Source organism: Patiria miniata, unplaced genomic scaffold, assembly GCF_015706575.1.
Source record: "Patiria miniata isolate m_02_andy unplaced genomic scaffold, ASM1570657v1 HiC_scaffold_17, whole genome shotgun sequence".
Lineage (NCBI taxonomy): Eukaryota > Metazoa > Echinodermata > Asteroidea > Valvatida > Asterinidae > Patiria > Patiria miniata.
Window position 1 is genome coordinate 8933237 of NW_024037055.1, and position 26674 is coordinate 8959910.

General features: G+C 40.4%; 1 protein-coding gene across 1 annotated transcript in view; it reads right to left on the minus strand.

Moving 5' to 3' along the window:
* The window catches only part of LOC119724014, a 111693-nt gene that overhangs the window by 70421 nt on the left and 14598 nt on the right, over nt 1-26674 (minus strand). Inside the window, exons 17-50 of the mRNA XM_038194934.1 lie at nt 26391-26536; nt 26050-26232; nt 24995-25147; nt 23020-23162; nt 21810-21880; nt 21532-21695; nt 20207-20373; nt 19785-19965; nt 17742-17894; nt 16436-16693; nt 15710-15875; nt 14906-15084; nt 14437-14575; nt 13496-13705; nt 13180-13246; nt 12290-12453; nt 11668-11795; nt 10634-10775; nt 9360-9590; nt 8602-8802; nt 8061-8210; nt 7449-7661; nt 6534-6734; nt 6116-6207; nt 5921-5981; nt 5383-5644; nt 4869-5115; nt 4221-4275; nt 3339-3594; nt 2975-3215; nt 2731-2788; nt 2205-2448; nt 550-796; nt 96-146 (exon numbers count right to left, since the gene is read on the minus strand). Coding sequence (XP_038050862.1) covers nt 96-146; nt 550-796; nt 2205-2448; nt 2731-2788; nt 2975-3215; nt 3339-3594; nt 4221-4275; nt 4869-5115; nt 5383-5644; nt 5921-5981; nt 6116-6207; nt 6534-6734; nt 7449-7661; nt 8061-8210; nt 8602-8802; nt 9360-9590; nt 10634-10775; nt 11668-11795; nt 12290-12453; nt 13180-13246; nt 13496-13705; nt 14437-14575; nt 14906-15084; nt 15710-15875; nt 16436-16693; nt 17742-17894; nt 19785-19965; nt 20207-20373; nt 21532-21695; nt 21810-21880; nt 23020-23162; nt 24995-25147; nt 26050-26232; nt 26391-26536 — 5624 coding nt within the window. The remainder of the gene's footprint in view (nt 1-95; nt 147-549; nt 797-2204; nt 2449-2730; nt 2789-2974; nt 3216-3338; nt 3595-4220; nt 4276-4868; nt 5116-5382; nt 5645-5920; nt 5982-6115; nt 6208-6533; nt 6735-7448; nt 7662-8060; nt 8211-8601; nt 8803-9359; nt 9591-10633; nt 10776-11667; nt 11796-12289; nt 12454-13179; nt 13247-13495; nt 13706-14436; nt 14576-14905; nt 15085-15709; nt 15876-16435; nt 16694-17741; nt 17895-19784; nt 19966-20206; nt 20374-21531; nt 21696-21809; nt 21881-23019; nt 23163-24994; nt 25148-26049; nt 26233-26390; nt 26537-26674) is intronic.

Sequence of the window (26674 nt, forward strand, 5' to 3'; positions counted from 1 at the left end):
TGAAGACATACCACAATGTATCTGATAAATCATCTTTCAAAGATAAAGAATTGCTTCGATACTTAGAAAATGTCCGATCGAACAGACTTACGAATGTTTGTCACTTGATCTGACGGCAACAGGCATGTTCTTCCAGTGACAACATCCTAAACAAAAGATTACAATAACACAAACTTGTGTACATACAGAACACTGATTAAAAACACTGTGGCTTGAACATTGCAAACGTTCTGTCTGCAGTTTTTATTAGTTTTGAAGACAGTGTGACGGTATAAACCTCGGCCGAAAGAGAGAAATTTAAATTGAAAGTTTTTTGTTAGATAATTTCTTATTAGTAACCAATCCAACAATAGCCAAACAGATTTTGTGCTCACGCCTTTTCAGCTAAGTATATATTCCGTTATGTGTATATTATATTTCTTGTAACCTCAGATCCAAAACACCCGAATTTTGTGCTCTATTTCATTCCGCGACAGTTTCCATGAAACCACTGTTCATATACAACCAAAATATTACACTTCGTTTGCCAACATGGCTTGTCCGTCTCACCTGTAGGTTGAGTCTTCTTAAGACGCGCTGGATGGCTGCCTGTCCCACATTGTCTCCTAGCTCCATCATGAATCCTCTGACCGAGCCATCGCCAGGCAAGGCCAGGGAGAAGTTAGCATTACAGAGAGGTATTGGGATTCTCTGGTCAGCCATGATGGTGAAGTTTGTAGTAATGCCATCGATGAGGAGGGAGAAGACCAGATCCACTTCATACGCCTTGGCGGGGTCAAGCTTGTCAATAGAAAACCTGGACACAATGAACAAAATTATGACCATCCCCGACCAGCGCTCAAATGGAAGTGGGTCTGAAGAAATCAGGCCAAAGAGACCTAAAAAGTAAAGGACACATTTTCTAAAAGATGACTTGGCCTACTTCTTATTACCTTACCCTTATTTTACCATAAAATACGTATCATTTTGGTGTGATATTAATCCTTATGAGTTGTTAAAAGTGTTGTTTTTTTGTGAGACTGAACTTTCAAAGCAGTCTTCCCGCAAATTGTACTTTTACAAAATCCTACATAATTACTCCGATCTTGAATAAACAGTTAGCCACTTTTTTAAACTGGAATGCTTTTGGAGGCCTTGGGTGTTCCAGGCCATTTTATACAACTTGTTTGAAGCCTTTATGATGGCAAACTGGCGTGCGTCCACAGACAACAGAGTGACGGTGACTAATTTTACCCAGGCCAGAGTATGCATCCTATCGCCAGATCGTGCATTCTATCGCCAACCTTGTTCAACTTATATGCTGAGTACATCATGAGACATGCGCTTGATGACTTATTGGTTAAGATAATTATATAGACAACGCCATTTTACTGGCTTCTAATCACACTGAGCTCTCTCTCATATACTTGGGTGAGGGTGAAACTTGATAATATAGTCAGCATGTAGCCAAACCATGCCAGTTGATGGTAGTTGGAGATGAAGGAGATGATTTCTCCAAGATTTGTCCACGAATTTTGCAGAAAAAAAATTAACATAAACAACCTACATCCAGCTGGTGAATGCTCTCATCTTGCCTATTGCAATTATGCTTGCGAGTCTTGGACAATGTCAGAGACAGAATGCAAGAATATCAATGCCTTCGAGGCGTGGTACTGGCGCAGAAAAGATATAATATTAATGTGCTTCAGGAGATTGGGTCCAAGAAAGGTTTGCTTGGACTGACTAATTTACAGACTCCCACTTTCCACGTAGTCAGAGGTCAACAGGCAGCTTAGAGAATGTTGTTACGCAGGGACTCAATGAAGGCCCCAGAAGGCCAGATGGATCGATAGGAACAAGCCTTTTTCGGGGCAACCTTTACCAGTGGTATATGAACTGGCTGCCGACAGACAACAATGGCGTGGCATCAGGAAACACACAAAATGTCAGACATCACGGATGCATACCAACCATTTTTTCTGACATTAATCCCACCAAAGAAAACCCGATCAACAGCCATTACAATGAAAGATATGCATAATAATGGTCAGTTTCAAAAAGTGCCCCCATTTGGAAGATGGGTACCAGTCCCCACCCCTCCCCCCCCTCGCTTTTTGATTTTACGAAGGCCAAGTGTCCGGAGAAACAAATGTGTACATTTCGGCTCGGATGTGCGGTTGCCCCTCCCCCCTGACAACAAAAACTGTATACACTGCTGAACTTACCTGACACTGATGGTGTTTCCAATCTTGAAACGGTTTTCAGTTCCCCACTCATAAGAAAACAGCGAGACGTTGAAGAACCACCTCTCCAGCCCGACTGACAGCGTGTAGTCACAGGGGTCGATGATAAACCAGGCCTTGGAGCTGATCTGAGTCACCTTCAAGTCTAGATTCAGACAGCAGTGGAAACTTGTGCAACGGCTGCCGATACGGCAAGAAAGGGCGTCTTGAAATTGAACTGGACAATCTGAATTAGGATATAAATCACGGTGAAACACCTTAATCATTTTATTGGTGATAAACAAAAGCAAAATGTATGGTTAAATTGTAATATTTTTCATATTTCAAGTTCATATTTCTAGTGGGAAGTTCATACATAGCATGGCTGGGCTTAATGTCCCATTTGAAACCCTCCTCTAATAAGCAATTTTTCCTCATTTTACTTTACGTGACAACAGTATTTTGGTTTGGTTGTCAGAAAGAAAGTTTGTCGTGACGTGTGCCGCAAGAAGAATATGTCAATACGTACCGTCGCTACCACCGTGGAGTGCTTGAGGGAGGTTACACCTGTCTCTGGACAGAAATGCCTAGAAACAAATGACAAAAGTACGCAGACAGTTACAGGTAACCTATGCGTATCCATATCCATCCATGTTTATGAACTTATGAAAAAAATCCAAATCGCAAAATATCGATTTTTCGATGTTAGTGTCACTTTGTGGTGACGGTGACAACTTGTCTGCAACGGTCGAACCAAAGGTCAATATCCTTACCTTCAGTCCCAAAAAGTCTAGTACCAAGTCCACCGCTGCATCAGTTACTTGGCCTGCAAGGCTATCTAGGTAGCCAGAGATGGTGCCACCTCCAGGCAAGGAGAAGGTGGTATTGGAGTTGCAGATTGGTATGGGTACATGAGATGCCTGCAGCAGGTGAATGGGTCGACAGGTGCCGTCTATGCACAGGGTTACTGACAGGTCAATCAGGAACTCCTCTGTGAGCTTGTCAACATTATACCTGATTATAGTGGGTTAAAAACACAGAGTCAACATCTATTCACACTCTTCATTAATCCAAGCTTCCTCCACTGAGATAACTTCCAATTAAAAGTATTTTTACCTAATTCAAATAAATACTTACGAGATGTAGACAGATTCACTGATATCCAGCACTTTATCCACTCCGCAGTCGTATTCAAAGAGCTTCAGATTCTTGGACCAGGACCCCAGCCCGACGGACAGCTGGAATTCACAGGGGTCTAGGAGGGCGTAAGCGGTGGTAGACAGCTGAGTGAAGACCAGGTCAAGGGAGGCACAGCATGTCAGGCCCAGGCAGCGGTCATCCACTGAACAGGTCAAAAGGCTGGATGGAGACGGTAGCCCTAAGAGTGGACATCCTGAGGAAGACATGAGTCAGTGGAAGCCAAACTAGTTTAAAAGCCGCAAATTAAATCAAATGTTTTCTTCTGACAGTGATACCTCAAACTAACAACTGACTTATCACTTGCGTCGAACTTTTCCACTTATTGCAATATTTCTGAAATATTCAGTGCGGCCAGAGGTAGCGTCTGTAAAATTCTTCTTTGCAAATAAAGCTTTTTTGTAAAATTATATTTGAGTATGTTATAAAAATCTCATATTTTGTAAAAAAAAAATCATTTATGTGCTGCCTGGAACATTCTTTGTAAAAGGATATATAATTAGGATAAACTAGGAACAAATAAGAATATAATTCCTGTGACTTTTTGATAGGTAATAATAATATACCTTATGCGTTAAGGTGGAGTCAGAGGGAAATGGTTTTGTATCACGTGGATACGAATAGGTAAACCTTTGGTGCAATCATTGTTACTAGATTTAAATAACTAAGAACAGCCTCCAAGACACCTGAGATGAATAAGGTCTATACAGTCCTAGATCAAAATCAAGGAAACCGACGATTTGAGGTTTTTTTCGATTCCGAAAAGCAGAATTGTAGGGTAACAACCTATTTAGTTAACATGTTTAAAGAAAAGCAACTTACTGTTTTCAATAGGGACAATAATCTCCATGTCACATTGCTGGTTGCTAACAAATTGCTGCAGCAAATAAATTTGATAAGACATTCTCAATTATGGAAGAAACTGTTAAAGCAGGATTTTCTTTATTATGTGCTATTGGTTAGTCCAACAGTTTCAATTTGATGTGCTTATGAACGTAATGTTGATGTGCTCAGGAATGGCACTAGCCTGTAAGACTTAAGATTTGGGCGCTTGTATACAAAGATGTGTAATTAATAGCCGAAATTGATGTCGACATAAAAAGGGTGTGATACGGTTGAAGACTGTGAAAGGCCAATACTGTTACAAGCCAACAATAAGTTCAAAGTGAGCACAATCGCAGCCTACAATGACGAAAACTTTCAGGGCTCTCTCTGCCACTTACCATTGCTTGCCAATGCTAACATGCACAAAAATGCAAACCATCTTCGAAAAATGTGACCCTATGTTACCATTATACCGTCGTTTTGTCTTTCAGACAGTATGCATGTTGCACAGAGGCTATAACAAACAGATTATCAAACAAATAGCACTCTTTGTTTCCCACAACAAGACGCCAAAGTACCGCAAAACCGAACAAAATTGTCTAATGCAAGCAAGATGTAGAGGCCTACTTATGATCGAAGTAGTACCTGTATTCCAAGTTTTTGGAGACCAGCCTGGATGGCCAACTCCCCAACGTTCCCGGCAAGATTTCTGGCTAGACCTGCAAAGCTGCCGTCCCCAGGCAACTCAAAGGAAGCATTGAGGTTACAGAATGGGATAGGGACCAAGAAATCCTGAAGGACTGGTGTGGTTGTACAGTCACTGTCGATGCAGATGGAGATGTCCAAATCGATCAAGAAGGATTCCTCTGCATCAGATTTGTCAATGACCATGCTGTAAAGGATTAACACGAAAAGAAATAATTTTTTACCATATGTTTTGTGTGTCCCCTTAAAAAGTAAACCCCTGTCCCTGACATCTTATGTCCAAAATATGATGCCAAGGCTGCCCAACGAGCAAAACATAATTCTCCTGAGTACGTTTTGAGCATACGTTTCTGGTTGTAACTTTAATGGTATTGTGATTCCATTTCTGTATCAACCAACACATGATGACGTGTATAAAAGCGTGACCAGCTTGAAGTTACTCCCTTTAGCATACCTTAAGGTGACCGACTTCCCTATGGTGACCACTTCCCGCTGACCCCAATGATAGGAGAAGATATTCAGATCCCGGCTCCAGCTGCCCAGACTCATCGACAGCCGATAGTTACAAGGATCGAAGATGAACGCGACTTGGGTACTGACGGGAGTGATCCCGGGAATGGGAAGCTCCAGACAGCAATCGAACCCTAGACACTTCTCCGGTAGTGTGCAGATCAGGTTCCTCGGAAGGCGGGGTAGTCTGACATCTCTTGGACAAACTAGACACAGATAAATTACTTTTAGAACACGTTTAGAGAATTTAAAGCAAAACAACGACTGGAACCAAGACCCAGCGCATGACAAGCCAGGTTTAAGAGTTCCGGGACCTTTTTATTATTACCAACAGTACAAATAATGCCACAAATAGCTAGAAATCTTTCTTCTTTTTATTCAGGAGACTGCCAATTAAGTAGAATTTATCATCTGCGAGACCAGCAATAAGGTAAAAATATGTGTACAATACATATATATTTTCTATTTTATATTCTACTTACTTCTGTTCCAACCATCTTGTGTTACTTGTGGACGGACGCATGGCACTCGACTGATGTATTCCTGGAACAGGTAAACCACATAACAAGACAATTTTTGAAATGACAATCCCACATTACTCTAAATAAAACCATTCGTCAAATCGCAATTGATCTTAAATCTCAAATTTGTGGTAACTTTTGACAGAAATGACTCACAGATAATCCTAGATGTTCCAGAATGGCATCCACGGCCGAGTCTGCCGCATTCCGACCGACCATCTGCAAGAAGCCTCTAACAGTTCCATTTCCTGTAGATGGATACAAATTATTCTCGATGCAATTTCAACAAGGACAGACCAAAATGTATGTACCACAATTGTCCATGCAGCGAAAGTCCCATGGCAAACCCTAAATTCGTTTTCAAAACAAGGGCGTTTTGAGAAAGATAACCTTGTCTGAAGGATCTTTCCCTTAAATATAACATCCATAGGCCCTATTTAAGAAAGATTCAACCACTAGAAAGGGCAATTTTCGTTAAAAGATACCAATTGCCATTTGCCTGTCGTTTATTGTATGCTCCAGTTTTAACAGGTAATCCCATAGATTTGGACTCAAAGGCATTTTGAAAGAATACCTGGTAATGTGGCATTCTGGTTGCAGAGTGGTATTGGCACTCGGGTCCTCTTTAGTATGTCAATAGAGGGGGAGTCGCAGTCTGAGTCTGGCAGGCACAGGGACAGTGCTAGGTCCAGTACAAACACCTTGTCCTCAGTCAGCTTGTCAATGGTGTAGATCAGTGTCACGGCTTTGCCAATCTTCAGCTCTTCCTGGGTACCTGGTAAAAGTACCGCATTACAAGGAAATTACAAAGGATCAAATTAAGTGAACGTAAAAGCCTTTCGTCACATTTGAAAATACATTTTTCGTCAAGTGATCAATCGCAGACAAGGAAAAGGGATTGTTTCTCGCCTTGAATTGTGGAATACCATTTTTTAATGAATTGAAACACTGTAAGTAAAGAGACTATTTTCAAATTATTCACATTCAGAGCAATTAAAGGGAATACACAACATTTGAAAACATCAAAAACAAAACTTCCAAATTAATGTGAAATACCTTACTGGACTTTTAGTGATTGACAGTCTAAAGCGTTGGACAAAACTGGCTTTTATCAAATACTTCCACCAAATTACCATTCTTTAGTTAGATTGCATTTGTTTGCAATTGATTACACACCTATGAACGGGTACAAGCCAGCTAGACTGTTTCCCCAACCTTACAATTCCCTGACGACTATAAATTGATCTGTTTCATCTTAAGTGGGTCAGGGAACCAGCCTCAAGGAACATGGTTATTTTTCTTGGTTTTTCCAGCACCTACGAACACAAAACTTCAAACAGATCAGTGTAACACTAGTTCCTATGACATACTACCCCCCCCCCCCCAATCCATTCATTTCTGAAAATTACAGCAAAAGCAAATGTTGTATATTCCCTTTAACATATTTGATACCGACATCGACATCAAGCACTTTCTATGTCGCACTTACCCCAGTGGTAGTCAAATATGGTGGACGTCAAAGACCATTTTCCAAATCCCATGGACAGCGTGAACTCACACGGATCGAGAATCAGCCACATGTTGACTGATAATACAGTGATTTTCAGATCGAGTTCGGCACAGCATCGAACTCCCAGGCATCGAGGTGAAAGCTCACACGTCACTCCACTAGGCAGCGACTGCAGGCTTACTTCAGTGCATACTAAAGAGCATGAAAAATCGCAAAAATCAAGGAAAGGGCAGATTCAATCAGCCAAATCAACTGACTATGGCTATATCTACTTCAAACAAAATGTACATGTAATTTAAACGTTGTTGCGCTCTTAATGGGTAAAATGCTTATTTAAGATTCCTGTACATACAGTTCACGCATTTCCAGCATGACAGACAGGGACTGTTTGTCACAAAGCCAGTGTGTACTCGCAAACCTCCCTAGTCGACTCTATAATACCCCCTTTATTATAAAGCGTTAAATTGATGAAACTGATCAAAATAAAACCAACTTGCCACTAGACAACTAGCGTCAAGTAAGTTCTAATTTCTTCTGCCAAAAAAGGAAAAGTATGATAAACAAAACCAAAACATTACAAACATAAATTACCTTCCTCATCCTGTAAAGCAAGTGCGCCTGTGTCACACTGTCCATCGTTAATCTTATCTCGAAGACCAATGAACTCCAGAAAAACATTGACGGCTTCCTGTCCAGCATTAGGGCCTACTTGATCAAGAAAGTCCTTCAAGTTATTCCCTCCTACACAGACAAAAAGATAGAAACAACAGGATCGTGGAAATGAAACTCGTAAAGCAGCAAATAATACAAACCAATTGTTACAACGAAACCAGTCAAATTCAGGCCTTTATTCGCGACGTACAACGGGAACTTCCTAGCCCCATCAAGTCTTGCCTGGTGTTGCAACTACAATGAGCCGCAATCTCCACTTACTCTAAGAATTATTTAAACAACCCAATATTTATCAAAACCTTAACAACATTTTTTAACACTTCAACTTAAAATCATCCATTTTGCCGAAAAAATAAATAAATAAAAACCCGTATTTATATAGCATTCCATGGTTCAACACATTCAACCTATTTGAAAATCGGATGGACATGTCGAATCCTTATTATTTGAATCAGTTTACCAGGAAGGGAGAATGAGAAGTTAGAGTTGCAGACTGGAATAGGAACTCTGTAGTCCTGGATGATGTCCACATCAAAGATGCAATCATCAGCGCCTTGACAGATAGATGCCCCAAAGTCAATCTCAAACGTCTTCTCCGATTCCAGCTTGTTGATGGAGTACTTAAGGGTGATAGGACCGATGCTTTGCTGCTGCGATTTCCCTGTTTCCATAGACGGGGTATAATTAATTAATTAATTAATTTCTTATTTTTCATGTGTACTCTCGGTAACACTAAGTTAATCTGAATCTGGTTTAAGCCGTGTCAGACACCTGTAGCATTTTGAAGCTCGTAGGCCACTTAACCAACAGTGTGTATGCGACTTTGAAACTAACTAGGCGATTACCCGGTTTTAGCAGTTCGTAGGACGCACAGAGTTGCAGGATGTATTAGTCCCTGTTGCGCCCAATACGAACAGCGACCTAATATAATCATATTGCCGTGTAGCTTGGATGCAATAAAACACCGTGTGCGTGTGGGTGTATGTACGTGAGTTCTTTTGCTAATAAAAGGAGACGTTGTACAATAGAGGACAATAGGGTCCCAAATTCCCGAAGGTACCCAATTGACGATCGTGTAAAAATCATATGGGAGGTCTTCCCAAAAAGTTTGAGTACAAACAAAAGAGGGACACTGTAGGGGTCCCCGATTGCAGGAAAATACACACTTGGGTGCATCCGTGTATACATGTGTTTTTCGTCAAAACGACCTTGACTCACCCCATTCGTAGCTCAACAGCAATTTTTTGTACTGCAAATGCTGAAACGCGATGTAGAATGTGAAATCACAGGCGTCAACTTCAACGAAGGTTTTGAAGGAGCGGCGGAATTTCAGTTCCTCAATGTTGAGCTCCAGACAGCAGTCTAGACGGAGGCAGTTCTCACTCAGGGAGCAGTAGGCCACCTTGGCCAGCTCCGGGGGAAAAACTGGCAATGTAGAGAACTGACAACCTGCGCAAATCAACAACAAGACGTTGTAAAAAAAAAGGATACGTTTTAGGGTCTTTGGTGATTGAGGGGTATTTTTAGGGGCTTCTGAATTAATTCAGTTAACATTTTATATCTATTTCGCAATAAACGCCATTTTGTTATCTTTGAGAACCCGGCTCTCTTCTGACTGCTTAATGTTAATTTAAACGGTTGTTATATTTTCAAACACAATTTAAAAATACAATGAAATGAAAAACGAGTTTAAAAACAGTTATGATTTTGTTTTTATTCGTTAAAAATTTTAACAGAACACTTTATTCTTTTTTTTCGTTTTTCAAATGTAGTAAAATCCCAATAACTCAAACCTAAGGTAATGGATGAAGTTATCCATAGTTCGAATTAAGCGAGGTTCCCGTTTTTTCTACAACTAAATCCAATTTACTTGTACATGTACAGAACATGTACTTCCACCATATTACTCGCTCTGCCCGGCTAGACTGGAAATGGGCAAAATCATCATTTTTTATGTGATTTTGACCCACAAACCTGAATTGGTTCAAACCTGAATTGGCACTATTATGGGAATATTATAAACGTTCGTAAATTTTAATACAACAAATTTATAAAAAATAACCCCAAACCACAAAAACTGTTAAGGCTTTTCCCGCGAATAGTGGCCACGCTGGATTCCCAGTATGCATTGAAGTAGGTCACTTGACTACGAATTTGAGTCCAAGTAGATTACTTGATAGGTTCGGGCACAGAAAACATTGTTTTGACTCAAAAACATGAATATTTCCATGTTTTTATAAAAAAAAAATAACATTTTACGATTACTATGCTTTTTAGTCGGTTGTTATGATAACAATGCATACCGTAGACATCGTGTTTTGGTACTATATAGAGCCCCTGTGAAAGTTACGACAAGTCATCGAATTTCATGGCGATCGGCCAAAGCGCTACGGAGCTATTCCAATTAGTTTAATTAGGAGCACATTCTGCCAACCAAAAGGGTCAACATTTCCAAAAAATGGCAGTACATGTTGTATTTCTTTTCTACTCACTTCTATCATCCTGAGACAGCCTGGCTTCCAACTCCATTCTAGTTCCCGTGATGGCAAGTTGCCTCCCCTCCAGAGCAGCAATCAACTGTAGATGACTCATGCTGGTTGGCGCTAGGCAGGGTTTCTTGTCACTAAGAAATTCCTGCAAATTGGGTACTACAATTATTTAGGCCTGTAGCTTGTCTTGAAGTTTGAAACGATAAAGTGTGTTATATTAATGTATCTTAAAATCTAACATTTACCCTGCGCAGAGTGACCTGCTACCCTTTGGGCCGGTTCAATGAACTTTACAGCCAGGGCTACACCCAGGCCGTGTCAACAAACTTTCGACCAGGCTCCTGCCAAGTCTCATTGAAAATCAACAAAGACCTGTAACTTGACACAGTCATCTCCTTTCATAACTGCATACCACAGCCGCCAGTCAATTATCTTTCCAGCGCACTGTCTGGCAACTATCTGGCAACTGTCTGGACACTGTCTGGCACGTGGCTTTTTGTTGTATTGCTATGAATAGGGTCTTGCTTAGTGCGGGAAAGTATCTGCTGCCCAGAGGGCAGCAGTTGACGAGTTGTAAATTTTTTTGTAAACGCTGCGCAGGGTAAAAGCAAAACACCATTGTAATTAAGCTTATTGCAGCTTCTTTTGATTCCGGAACTTTTAGAGCACTGTAAGCTCAGTGACACCATAATATATTAAGGCATTCACAAACCAAGAAGGTGTTGTGAACAATAAGAAAGTGGCCCAAACAGATTTTGACAGTCTTTACAAGCCTTGTCGTATTAAACTTTTAAACAAAAGATACAAATCACACAGAATAAAAATCATGTCGTCAAGCATAAAAAACATTGTCATGTTATGGTAACTAGTCTACTAAAAAAAAGATTTAGTTTCCTCAGAAAAAAACAAGTTGTTTAACTTCTACATTTTTGAGACACATTAAGACATTTTGTGGACAAAAGTCTTAATTAGTTTGTCAATCGGTTATCAATCCGATGCTTGATTTGATTATGACCCTCCAACACCATGTGACCTACCTTTGGAATGCCAAGCTCATTCAGGACGTAGTTCAACGCAACCTCAGTACCTGCTTGCAGTAACTCCTCTCCAGTATCTTTGAGTAGCTTCCTCATAGTTGCACGATTAAAATACTCCTCAATGTCAACTGCAATTCAACATTGTCCAAGATGGCGTTGTTTGTATTTCATAGCAATTGTGGTTTTCTTTGGTAAACTGAGAACATTTATTCAGAGTTGTTATCTAGTCACGAGTCAATCACAAGTAAAATCAGAAGTCAGGTCACAAATAAAAGGAGATGAACAATGATAACGAATGCCTTTGTCGTGGCCCATTTTCAAATTTTTTTTAGAGGGGGGCAAAGCACATTATTTCCAAAACAATCCCTATACTTTCTCTAGGTATTCTCAATTTATCCCTTTTTTCGAGGGTGGGCGGGGGGGGGGCATTTTCCCACCCCACCCCATTGACTCCCCTGCGGACGCCCATGTTGTTAAAGGTGCATTAAATTAAAATCAATATGACTTGAAGACGACTAATTAATGTTCATTTTATAGAAATAAAGCTGTAATCATTCGATAACGGTGGGCCTGCGCAAAGTTTACAATTTATTAGGATTTCATTTGGTTGTGTCCTGCTTACTGTCTGGCCACGTGATGGTTCCATTCGGATGGCAAAAGGGCACAGGGACAGCAGAATCTTTCAACACGTGGATAGATGGCAAACAGGCCGCATCTCCAGTCTTTGGGCAGATGGCAACAGACATGCTGACTAGTAATTGAGTCCTGCTCTTTTCAATGGTGAATCTGAGTGACAACATAAGTACAATAAGGATAAAGAAGGAGGCAATTCCACTTCCTGTACATCTATTGTTCGTAATACATTATTAACCTTAAAACGAAGGCACTCTTTGGTGACAACCTTCTAGAAACACATTTGATTCGAAAAAAATGGTCGTCATAATCATATTCAAACAATCCAGCCGAACTCTAGATAAACGCACACTCTAAAATGTCCCTATTTGAAGCAAGGCATGCAACGGAGGGGACCGCTGCTTTTGTGTTGGTCATTGTGTTCACAGGATCTTTTGAGATATCTTCGTATAGGGCGATGCGTTAGGTAACAATAGTCTGGAGTGTGTCTGGGGTTACAGGGACACTGTAGATACCCTTCGTGCACGGTTTGTCAGATTCACCCGGAATTCATTGTTCTTTTTGGCTTGAGACTTTCAGGTAAAAAAGCCACTTCTCTGGAAAAAAAAACACATCACGACATCACTTTATAACCTTGGCAAAAGGGTCATTTAACCAACGTAAGTGTCACTGTCTTGACCCTGCAAAAGATCGGGCCAAGTGAAACCAGGATGTGACCAGGGACTTTTCAGTTGGTATCCTAGTTTGAGAAAAAAAGTCAAATAACGACACTAAAAAGATATTCGTTTTCTTTGATTATGTATTAATATTTTCCAAAAGATGGGAATATTTTTTAATGACACTGTACATCATAAATTAAAAATAAAAAAGAATGTATACCTCAGAGACAGCTCCATGTCATCAGCAAACGGAATGTCAAAGGGCACTGGAAAATTCAATTCCTTGCCTAGAGAAAATTATCATAAATTAACACTGCACTAAACGTGAATATATTTTTAGCTGCAAATTTTAACTCTGAATTAACAATAGAACCAAAGAACAGTCTAAAACTTACATAGAAAACGTGTAATATATACATTTAAAAATATAAAATTCATTTTAATTTTCTTTTTCCTAATTTGTCATATTCCCCCTTTTCTCCTTCTCTACAATGTCTTAATTGATGTGAACATGAAACAGTGACAACTCAACTTACCAAATTTGGCATCTAGAATGTGCAAGGTGTAGTTCCAAGAATTGACACCGAGTACAAACTGAAACTCGCAAGGGTCAAAGCGCATGAATGCCTTGAAGGCAAAGGACACCATGAAGAGTTTGACGTTCATACAACACTCCACACCCAGGCAACTGTTGTCTATCTTACAGTACACATTCTTGGGCAGGGAAACTTGAAGCAGGGGGCAGCCTTAACAAAGGAAAAACCAAACCTATTTTTGGTATTTAATAAGTCAGTTCTGTATTCCAAAATAGTGGTGCACAACAAGATTCGACAATCTCGGGATAAACGCGTCAGATAAATGCACACAAGGCTATGGGGGACGTGGTAACCGAATCTGCATTCTGTGTAATTTTTCGTGCAATCGAAAAGAGATGGAATTGGACACACAAACACCTAAAACACTTTGGTGTCCAAATGTTTTCTTTCTTCTGCAAACTGTTACTTCAGAACACAACGATCTCTTCCATTTTGCTGGTACCCTGCTATGCTTTTGCACGCACAAGATGAAATGTTTATCCCCAAAGAAAAATCGTCCAATCTTGATGTGCACATGCTTGGAATACCGAACTGGCTTATTGGCGAGCATTTTTTGAACGGGCTCCTATAAGTAAAGCCACTGTAAATGTAGAAATTATTTTGATGACTACGTTGGTGTATTTTTTGGGAAATCACACGCTGACAAATCGCAACGCTACCAAAATAGAGCAAATAAATACCGGTACAGGTAAAAGTACACACAAAAAACACCCCAAATACATATGAACCTCAAGCAGGATGCAGATTCCAACCCCGTCTGCAATATTTTTTTGGGTTTAATTTCAAAATCAACAATCAAAGAGTAATAACTCAGGAACAACAAACATAACCATCAAACAAAGATTTAGACACAGACCACCACCGGATCAATCCACACTTACGATCCTCAGGTTGCCTGTATCGCTTGAGTAAGGTCTCTCTGTCTCCTTGTGAGCTCAGACGACGCTGTTGCAGCTCAATTCGCAACATATCATTGGATAAAGACTCGGGTAGAACGCACGGCCTGTCACCAACAAGTTTCTGCAGTTCAAAAAGACAAGTCAAAATCTAAATTTCAGAACGTGTTTATGACTTATATAATACAGCTTTGTATGCTAAAGGTATTGCTAAAAAATAATAATAGTATGGTTGTAAGGTTACATTTTTAATTTGACAGCTCATTGTGATGTGCAATTATCTGAAACACTGACTTAATTATGCACAAATCAATACATTTTGATAATATTTGTAGTAAAAAATACACCCCAGGAGAGAATTGAATGAACGGGTGCAGTAACGGTTTACTTTCCCCTTTTTAGGAGTGGGAGGGGGTTAGGGGCCAGTTTGACAAATTTGTGTCATCGAACTTACAACAATGGTCTTGACAAGAGTCAACAAGGCGTCTGCTGTTTCCTCCAGTCCAAGCTTACGGGCAAATGCCAGGATGGATCCAATCTTCAGGTTCCTCAGAGTGAAGTTCTTAAACGGAGACCCCGAGGCAAGTTTTGGCTCGGGAAAGCCCAGTGCTTCTCTGGTTTGTTGTGTGTTGTCTTCGTCAAAAGTGAAAAAGTGTTTATGAATGACAACAATTAATTCAAGCTGATACATTATTAACCGCCCTGTTACTTTCGCGTTTACACAGCGATCTTTATGCAACGGGGCAAAATGGCCTATGCAAATGAGCTAGTTCGATAAAACTTACCTTTTTAAAATCTTTACAAAGCATTACCAATATTCCAATGCGTAACAAGATCATTTTACTAGGGAGTAGACTTGAAAAAGGGCACTCGCCCATCCGTCATGAGAGATAGACAGTTTTTCACCAATCATCAGCGAGGGGGGGGGGGGGGGCACACCATCTTCCTATGGGGACGCTGTTCTAACTGGACAATCATGGCCACTAAGGGACAAATATGTGGCACTTTTCATGGAAACACAGTTGCCGACGTTAGCACAACATTCCAAAGGGCACTCTTTAAAAAAGGGTGCTCGTTAAAAAGTGGCATTTGTTGAAAAGAAGGCAACGTTCACAAGATATTGGGGCTTGTTTAAATACCCCCCTTACCAACACCCCCCCCCCCTGCTGGCTACGCCTCTGATAGTGTTATTTATACGGAGGCAATATTTGAAAACCCTTCTTCGTGTACGTACACATGAGGAAAATGTTTCAATTACCTGGTGACATTACTAGACCAAAAGAGGGCGTTCGCTTTGGTGGTAGTTTGGTAGGGTCTGGTCTATCGGTAGTGGTGTCAGGGGGAGGTTCGCGCTCAGGGCTGGTGTCCTTCGTCTCTCCGTCTTTATCATTTCCAAGCACGGTACCTTCCTTCACTACCATTCCCTATGTACAGTGGTAAAAAATCAGTGATGTGGTCGAGATCCTTTTCATGCCTCTAAAAAGACCTACAAAAAATACGTACAGTCTAGAACGGAACATCAGGTTTTATCCCCTTTTTTATTGACTGTCATTTGTTTCAAGGGTAGTCCATTTCAGTGAAGTCCATGATCAGATACGAGCAAAGACTCTCAATGCTTTACCTTTTAAAAAAGAAACCATTTTTTTTGTAGGATTTTGAAAGGTTTCATAGGTCTCGAATCCACTAACTTCGTATGTCCTAGTATCAGTCTTTGGTAATAATGTCTGCGACAGACGCTGCGGTTAGCAGTGTTTGAATGCACATGGAGTTGAATACACACTGATTGAATGCACACTGAGGAGACACAGCCTTGAATTTACTGCAGCATATTATACAAGTGTGGCGTTCGTAACGCCATGCCTGTACGGAGGCCCTTTTCGATGGTGAATGCGTTTTACCGGACATTGTTTTGCTTCGTTCACTAACCAGGGCAATGCCTCCGTAATGTGCAGTGATCTGTGCTCGAACAGTTTTTCAGACCTACCAACCAAACAATTTTGAAATCGTCACAGACTTGTGTCCACTTGGGTGTTTTCAGAGGTCTCTTCCCAAGGTAGTTGCCAGGATCCACGTATCCCTCCTTGGCAGCTAGGTCAGCAACTGAAACATCGTCATCCAGGGCGCCGTCTAGAAGGGACGCCAGGCGGTTGGGTTTGGATTTCGTCATTGAAAGATGGATGTAGTTTGAAGATCTACATGTTGCGGAAAAACCGACTGTGCCAATAACAGTTCCAGCTATTACCTTTGATGAGAAGAACCAAATGGCTCATGAAATATTGCATGATTCGCACCTACATCTCTCTCTCGATTCAAACTTGGATTAGCCCCTGGTGTGGATCCCTCAAAATGCTTACCTTAGGCCAAAAAAAAAGTCTCCGGTTTCTGGTATGCGCGCGCGTCGCCGTAGCTATGCGCGTCGGCAAAATGAAAAAGTTTTTTTTCAATGAAAGATGATATCTCAAAACCGCCAAACTCACTGGTTTGACTGGAATCCTGCTGCCGCACAATTTTAACGTGTTTTTAGATTGGTTTATGGTCGAGAATAAGCTTTATGTGGCCTCTCTGGACTCCCATATATTTGCACTAAGTTTAGTCGGGCACCATTTGCAGTCACCAGCCGACATTTGAAGCAAAAAAATCAGTTAAAAAAAAAAAAGGCGCGTCGCCGCACCACTTTTTGGGCAAGCTCCATACCAGAAACCGGAGACTTCACCTTCAAGATTGCACTGCGCACCATTAAACCCTGCCTGAGGTATTGTACTGGCAAAGTGGGATCAGAAAACGCAGGTATGGCACGTATTATACTCCCATTATGGTACCAAAAGGTCAATGCATACAATATGTTGAAATAACATGCTAATTAATGATTTCTTTAATGCAAACTGTTCTTTCAATATGAAGACAACGTTTAAATTATGCAAAGGACATAAACTCATTACTTCGCCAAACACAAATGGCTCCAAAAGCCCGGCGATATGGATGACTCGAACTAATTACCTCTTTAATCTAGATTTTATTATCGGAGTGCCTGTTAAGCATTTTCAACGTTAGATTTTCCCCTTGAAAATGCTTTTTGAATTATCAATGCGGTATCATACATGTATGTATAATAAGATGTTTAGCAAACACACCGCATCTGATTAATCTTTACAAAGTATGGCTATAGATAATATGCCTGTTTCAATTTTGACTCATCAGATGAATCATACAAAATGAAAAGAAATGAACTTGATAATCATGAAATCAAAATGCAGTTTAAGCAAAACCCAGTTAAGCTGATTTCCACTTACATGAACTCCTTTAGTTTCGGAGATGGTCCTATTGGGCTCAACGTTGTCAATGATGATCTTGATGTCGCGGAAGGCCCCACCACCAGCCTGCAGAGTAACCTGGTTGGGCTTACCAGCACTCTTGTAAAGGACGCCTGAATATGGTGCCACCAACTTGACAAAAAAGGAACAAATGCTCCGGTTATAAATAATGTAGGATCAATGATGTATTAGGAATGTGCAAGACTACTTTTGTTTTGGGGGGAATGACATATTTCCCGACAGTCAATTCGTGCTAAAAGGTAAGACAGGGTTCCTTTTCCGGGCACCCGCCCTCTGTCGGTGTCGTCGTGGCAGCCGGTCGATGTCGATACGGTCATCCCAAGCTTCTTGAACAGGCTTCCTGAAGGGGAAAAAGACATATGTGAGCGCGATAAACCTGACCGGATATTCCGCACACCAGGTTAGCATCGTCGACAGCTTTGGAAAAAGCATTACGTCGGCTGCGAGTGTCTGCAACCGCAGTGAAGAGTGAAGCCTGGGAGACAGCTGTGCCAGTGAGGATGTTCTTTTTCCACTGGGAGCGTCCTCCCAGGTGGTGACGTTTATTTTTAATTAATATTTGTTAATTATCTTTTTAATTTATCGTTTTATTTTACCAGGGTAGCCCCATCAGTTACTCTAAGAACTGTTCCCCCTTGGTGCCCTGGATGTCGATGTCGATGAGGCATGTTTTAAGTTGCGTTATCAGTGTGTCCTTGAAGCGAAGCTTGGGCGGGCCACAAGGTCTATCACCCATTAGGAGCTCTGAGTAAAATACGGCTTTGGGGAGTCTGGAATCGTCCATCGTTACAACATGGCCGCGGTTCATCTGAAATGACACTCCTCAAGCATTTTGGTGACATAAGCATGCCAGCCAGTTGCAAAACCATGGAATAAGGGATCCTGATCACCAGCTCATGCTAAGGATAAAACAAAGATGCCGGATCTAAGCCTGACTGAGTACGAGAGAGTACAAGTCTCTACGGTGCAGGGAAGGCTGGCAAATCAACTACTCGGTAAACTTTACACTTGGTGGATTTAGTCGAGCGTCGCTCTCTGCTTCCGAGATAAAGCACAGCTGTCAACCTTGGCTAGAGGCGTTCCGTTGAGCAGGACTTGAGGTATGGTGTTGAGTGGGGGAAGAGGTGAAAACTATATGAGCTTTTTTTTTGCATTAATAGAGAGACCCAGGTCACTGGCTATACGGGCGAAGATGTCAATGATCTTCTGCAGGTAAGCGTGGATGTGGGAAACAAAAACTGTGTCGTCAGTATACAGCAGCTCACGGACAAAGGGAATATGGAATCTGGTTTTGGCCTTGAGCCAGACGAGGTTAATTGTTTCTTTATTCTGGTGCTGATAATGACAAAATCAGCGAGATGTTGGTGAGGTCTGCAGTGAGATAGATTGTGAAGAGGGCAGGTGCCATGTGCTCCTGGTAGTGCATCTGAGACCTTGCCGCCTGAGCAAACGTGGGCAAACATGCCATTATTTCACTGGCTAAGGAGATTGATTCACTTACAAGGGCGTAAATCCCGCGTGGGGATTTTGTCTGACAAAAGACGCAGTTAAAAATTGAAGTGCACTAAATTGATGATGATGGACGAATTTGAATATTAGAATCGGTGAATTCGAATGATAAAGGTTCATAAATAGCCGGGAAAACCTATAGGAAAATATATTAATGAAATAGTTCTGAAAAAAAATCAACCCAGGAGACTGAATGCACCCGTCTTATATAACCTTAAGTGAGCAAGTTTATATAAATGCACATTTGTTTCATGAACTAATGTCATTTGGTGTACATCTCCCTCCCAACGGAAAGTTTGCATTACAACGTGGTGTGCACCCCCCGGCTTTGGGGGTATGACCATTCTTCCACTCGACGACACGAGTTTACGCTACTGCTGACACTGTCTTAAATATGGCAATTATTTTTAATATGGCAATTTACTTCTTCGCGGTATTAGTACAAAGCCCACACATAAGCTACAATAAACGGGCAGAGAATGACATACTAACCTTTGCTCCAGGTGGTATTTCCAGATCCACACCTTGATTCTCATAGTGTCCAGCTGAGTCCGTTGGGTAGAAACCTCCTGATGCGCACGCCCCGGATCCCGGTTCACGGAATTTCCTTGGGAATCTCTCGTGAGCCTTGGGCCCAAACAGTTTCATGACAAGGGCTTGGGACTTTTGGTATCTGAAAACCAACATCCAGGTGGACATAAACTTTACGTTAATCATTGTGTCATTTGTTTAGAGAGCTTGCACCCAAGAGCCAAATGATAGCGCTTCCTGGAAAATACCTGGACCAATGACATGCGGGGGGGGGGGGGGGCACATTCTGTCAACAAAACGCGTACAAAATTGTTTCGTGTGCATGAGAACAGCGAACCTAAGTACGGGCACATTATGTATTTTGTCAATGTCGGACTACTCACCCTTCCTTTAGTGTCTGATACGCTTCCTTGAGTGCATCAACACTACCAAAGACAAGGTTATGCAGCTCAAAAAATGGGCCTAGGAGATTCTGAAGGGGTTGTATCGGATCCATCAGATCTTCAAAGATTGACTCAATCTCATCTCGCACTCGTCCTCTCAATGTGTGCTATAATAAGCGACAAATGACACGATGAACCACAAAGGGGACAAAAACATTGGAATGGTAGTGTTGAGGCAAGATCTTTGTCTAAATATTAGCGATTTGAAATAATTCGTTTGACCACAAGGCTTGGTCACATAAAGGGAAACTTCACTAAAACAGCATCTTTGCACTCAGGAGAAAACAGCTGTCCCTGATCTGAAAGTAACATTGTAATTGCTGCTTGTGAGGTTTGTCTTAAAGGCTATATGCAACATTTGCAAACATCCAAAAACTAAACTACGAAATTTTCATGAAATACCTTACTTGACTAAAAAGTGGAAGATGTTTGTACCAATTTCAAACGATGGTAGGCTGACCATCGTTGGAAAAAATGTCTGTTTTTCTTAAACTACCCCAAATTTACCAAATTGTATTACAAGTTCGTGAACGGCTGCAAGCCATCTAGTATGGTTCCCTGACCTAATAATTCACCGACGTCAATAAAATTGCTTCGTTTCGTCTGAAGAAGGGTCAGGGAATCACACTACAAGAACAGCATTGTTTTTCTTAGTTTCTCCATTATCTAGGAACACAGAACTTTAATTTAAACAGATCATTGTTACAATGCTACAAAATAATTACCCCCAAATCCGTCCATTTCTGAAAATTACAGCAAAAGCAAATGTTGTATATCCCTTTTAACCTAGAGCAATAAATAGATATTAGCAAAACTTATTGCATGTTGATTTAATTCAGCCGTGTTAAATTAGCAGTCTATCAAACAATGAAAATAGATCGATTTCTGTTCTCTGATGAAGCAATATTGCTTTTATTTTCAGTAAGAAATGGGAATCTGTACAATATCAAAAATGTAATTAAAATCAAAACAAAATAAGATGGCCTAACAGGAAACAGACACATAAATGAGGCACAACCACACATAGGTTGTGTGTCCCTCATTTGTCTATTTCTGTAATCCCTGCCAGTTTGTCTTTGACAAAGATACTGCTAGGATGCCAACATTAGGTCGTTTTATTTGTGTTTGATTTGTATATTTCAGGTCAATCCAGTTTGCAATTGTTTTGCAGCAGATTGTTTATTTTCATTCTAAAAAATGTAATAACTTAATAATTTAATTTAATAATTTAATTTAAATTAAAAAAGTGCTTTGATGTGTCTTACCGAGTCAAAAGCACCCCCTGTCAACTTCTTGACGGGATCTGATGAGCTGTCAATCTCGGACACCCAAACGCTAAGATCTCTTCTGATGTTGCGGAGGTGTTCCAGTAACTCTCTGAGAATACCACCGAGGACCTTGGGTAGATCAAACCAGTACGGCCTCTGACCTGTTTGGCAAGACAGAACTTGCTGAAATTATTCAAGGCACCTCTCAATACCTCAAACCCTCAAATATACCGGCCGGATCAATTGGTAGAGGAAAACATGTAACTGTTCCTCACCTTCTTTGAAAAAGTTGGCTTCTTCTATCTCCTTCTTGGCATTCAGGATTTCAGTAACAGAAGTCTTAATGCTGATAAAAAAGCATAACGATGATAATTATGGCATAGAAAAGAAGTTACTTATGTTGGGTTCGTAGTAACACCTGATGCACTCTGTGTAGTAACTTTTACATATCTGCTGATTTGAAAGGTCTAGAGGCTGGAAGAGAATGGACACGGTAATAATTATATTTCTATTGCTTTGTATTCTAAATCTGGAAAGAGCGTACGAGTGAAATGCCACGCGGCTCAGCTTGGGCATGGACATTTTACACTGGGTTGTCCTTCTCTTACTAATATTTTTGCAGAATAATTTCTAATCGAATACCACCCCGAGAAGCATTCATGTTGGAATTTTATTTTGGAATTCTTTAAAAAGAAAGTGATGAAAAATCACTTGGAAATAGTTAAAACGAATTTCATGTACAACCTTACACATCGGGCATTTTGGTTCCTAGGTGTTCCTTGTTCGTTAACGTTTGTTTTTCACATCGCTTACTTGCGTGTGTACGAGAATATACAACGACTTTAAGATGAACCTACCTACAACTCAAGGGGGAAATATTTCCATATACAAAGTTCACTAATTTTCCTCTGTAATGACTAACAAGCCCCCAGATAGCAATTTAATGTCATCAAAGTCAATTTGAGCAGTGAGAAAATACAAATATTTTCTTAGAAAACACTTAGAATTTTTCAGTCCAATCTCATCGGGTTTGTACACAGGGTGTTGAGTGAACTTCGTATATGGAAATCTTTAACTCAAGGGTTCTAGATTTAGTCAGGACGGCTTGATTGCAGTCATTATCAGCGCACATTTAGATTTTATTTTGTAAATGCTAACGAGCCCTTCAAGTTTATTTTAAAAACATAGTAAACACAAAAAGATACTTTGCTTTTCGTTATTAATTTAAGTTATCAATTGACCGTCACAAAATGATTTCATAATTTTTATCCGATGTACGAGTGCAACAAGTTTCACTGGTCCGCATGTACTTATCGGAAGTGAGAGGTCAATATTTGGCACGATATTTCTCTTTCAAGTCATGCAATTTATCAAAAATTTACTAAAAATAATTGCAAATTTTAGGATGTTTGCATATTAATTTCCTTTTCAAGGGCAAACATCCAGGCTCAATACTTCAGCGCGTACATCACTGTCTACACTTACTTGAGGACACCTTTGAAGATGGCTCCGATTGCTTCCAGGGGTGACTTTAGTAGGCCTCCAATAGAATCTGAAACTGAAACGATAGACTTCCAGATCTGCTCGGCTGCCCAGGGCAAAGTGACAGTGATTGCTTCACTGACGGCCTGCAGGAAATTGGAACAAATCAAGGTTCATCCAAACTATGTACAGGGAAAATGTATTGTGACCAGTCGACCCGGTTAGTCACCTGGTCCCTCCACTGTCTAACACAGATTGAAATTCTTACTTCTACTGTATCTAGTGTTGAGTGTGACCGATCGGACTTATGTCATCTGGTCCCTCCACGGTTCTAATGACACATTCTTTTTTTCTCTTCAATTCTTTCTCGCATTCCTTTCTCTATAGTGTCATGATCTGGAACTACAAATGTGCAGCGATGCCATGTAGCGCGCCCTCTATTGTATTGTAGTTCACTTGCATTCCCCTGTTATAATGTTATGCAGCTATGCTGTGCGCATACAAAGCGCCCTATAGAGATGCACTGATTTACATGCCTTTACTCTGCATTGTGGGATGCTGTAGATTTGTAGCTATGCGAGTAGCATGATAGTCTTTATTGTTGTGCTACTATGCCTTGCTTAGATGTGAAAAATTTAGGTGTGGTTGGCCTAGTTTAAATTTTCTGTCACTCTCTTCTGGAGATTTCATGAGTGAACATCGTGTCTCTGCTGAGATACTTGTTCTAATATCATACGTTTTCTGCGATACGTAAGCACTGGCAGCCATTGTAAATTAGAATTGCCCGTGTTTGTTAGCACATCTCTTCGGTTGGCACAGGTCGGGGGACGCCGCATGTATACATCTTGACAGTGCCTTTACATCGTGAACAGCCGGCTTAGCCCAGGCGTATTTGTCAATCCCTGCTCATTTATAAAGTTGGTAGGTGTTTTGATTAATAATGTGGTTCATCTTTATCTAGGGTGTAAACTTATCAATTTTGCACTTGTTTCATGATATTTTAAACTTCCATGGAACAAATTAAGGTAGATTTCATGATATTTGAAACTTTCATGGAACAAATTAAAATAATATAGATTCCATGACAAATAACTGTTTTAGCAATGTAAACATGTACTTGGAGAACACATACCGGTACTATATGTACATAGAGTGAATAGTGAATATGGTTACATTGAACTTTTTGGATGTGACTAGGAAAGCCTCTTCCACTCTCTAGAAAAATATAATTGTTAATGAACTTAAAATATTAAATTAATGATCAAATGTGAATCACTGTATATATTAATTTATGTATTTTTGTTTAATTTATATATTTTTGTTTTGTTTAATCATTACAGAGCCATTATTCAATTGACTGCATGTCGTTTTTTGGGGGACATTGTTGTAACAAACATCAACCTACAATTACACAGGCTGAACTTTTGTACCTAAAGAAAATTGCCTGGAACTCGGAACTTTATCCTTGTGCCTCTGCATCCCTGTTTCCTTGATCCTTATTTTCTTCTAACCCCCGATCGGTTACAGCATACCATATAATCATGACCACACACAATTTCTTCAACCTTAGCAGAACAAATATGAAGTTGTGGGCAAGTCCACACAACGTCGATGCTACCTGGTTTATGTTGACATCTTTTGTTCGTAGGTCCACTCAGTGAATGTAAACTTGTACACGCACGCAAACGTGTTCACACCGTCGATCGTTGACGTCCCATTGTCCCTCTTTTGTTTGTACCCTTAACTTTTTAGGAAGACTCCCATAGGTTTTATACACGACCCCAATCGTGGACGTATGCTGGGAATCGTGTGGCGGCCACCACATAATAAGTGGCGGCTGTTGTACAAATAAAATATTTTCACACGTACACAAAAATATATTCAAACTTATCAAGTGGCATTATCTGTCTTCTGTACGCATACGTATAATGGACTATACTGACTATACCCAACTGCAGAGGAAAACAAATAGCTATACCTGGTAGAATTCCATGACATCTGTTTTGATATCACTGAAGAGCTGAGTAGCCTTGTTGACGACACTGATCACACCTTTGAAGGAAGCTGGCATCTGATCTGGGTCAAACTGAGACAATCTGAACACAGCCTGCATGGCCACTGATCTCAAATTCTGCATAACGGACATGAACAATTATAAAATATATTACTAATAAAATAAGATTGAATTTTGCGCCGGGTGATGTAAATCAAATTAGGTTGTGTCCTTCACCGACATATAAACACTGTATGCTATGTACATTAGATTCGAACCAGCTAGCCGATCCCGTTAGCTCGGTGGTCGAGTGGTAAGACATCCGCACTAGAAAGTAGGAGGTCGTGGGTTCGAGTTCCACCAGAGTGATTTTTTTTCCGACTTTCACTCGGGAGGTAACACACTGAGTATACAGTGTTTATACATCGGTGAAGGGCAAAACCTAATTTGACTAATAAAATACATTTAGCACCAAATCCATTAAAATCCAATCAGACATGCTACGAAACAATCCTGGTAGGCTAATTTTATAAAACAAAATTGTATGAGAAAACGCTTTTCATTTGTAGTTTTATACAGAAGATACTTCCAAAGATCTTTATCTTCCTTGCACTAACCGCTAAGAAAAGTATTTATTAAGAAGAAACCAGTCACTCAGATGAGACATTGTAAGTAACTACAACCTGAAGTTATGAGGTGAGTATGGGGGGGTTATCGTTGGTAATGGAAGCGCCCCATCGAGTCATCTGCACGCTGAGTTATATCGGCCCTGTGCTGCTGCGGTAAAGCGAATTTCCTAATCACATGGATTATTGTTGTAATTTATTAACAAATTCCTTTTCAGGTGCGCGTGCGCAGGCGCCTCAGAAAATAATTTATTCGCGTTGTTAAGTATCGAGTTTTAGAGAATAATTGACTTTGATCAGCTTCTAATCAGTACCACACTAGTATGATTAGCGCAAAAGTTAGCACAATAAAACCTATAATTATTACAGCCAAATACCACTAGTACCATTATGCTACGGTCAAAATATACTTACGGTTACGGAGGTAGGGATATTCTCTAGTGATTGAACAAAGTCGTCAAATAGCTGAGCAATGCTTATCTCGCCGTTGAAGAGTTTAACAACAACGTCCACTGCCCTCCTGATGTTCCCAACTACTTGCCCAATGATGAGATCGTACGCTTTTGCAAAGTCAGTGATGCGCTCCACACCAAATTCCTGATTGTGACAAATAAGTACCTTTTTATTTTATAACTTTGATCAGAGGAACTGCTTTGGTATCATGACAAACAGAGCAATGTTATTTAACGCCAACTTTTTTTCACGTGTATTTATCGACAGAAGATATAGCACATAAGAAGGGAAGTAACATATACCTGTAGTATGTTGAGGTTATAATCAGCGTAACCATTGAAGCAAAAACGAGCCCGGGCGATATCCATTGAAAAACCGACAAGTCCTACCAAGACTGTTGCATAGGCCTCGTCTAAAATATCCACGCCGACATGACCACTCAGGGGAGCTGTAAGAGTTCAAAAAAATGAATTAAATAAGTGCATCTGATCTGTTGGAAAATCTTTTCTCCAGGTACGGTTTTCTCCATTTCGAGTAATTGTGCGTTATCCAATGGGCAAATCTCAACAACTACTGATGACAGGTT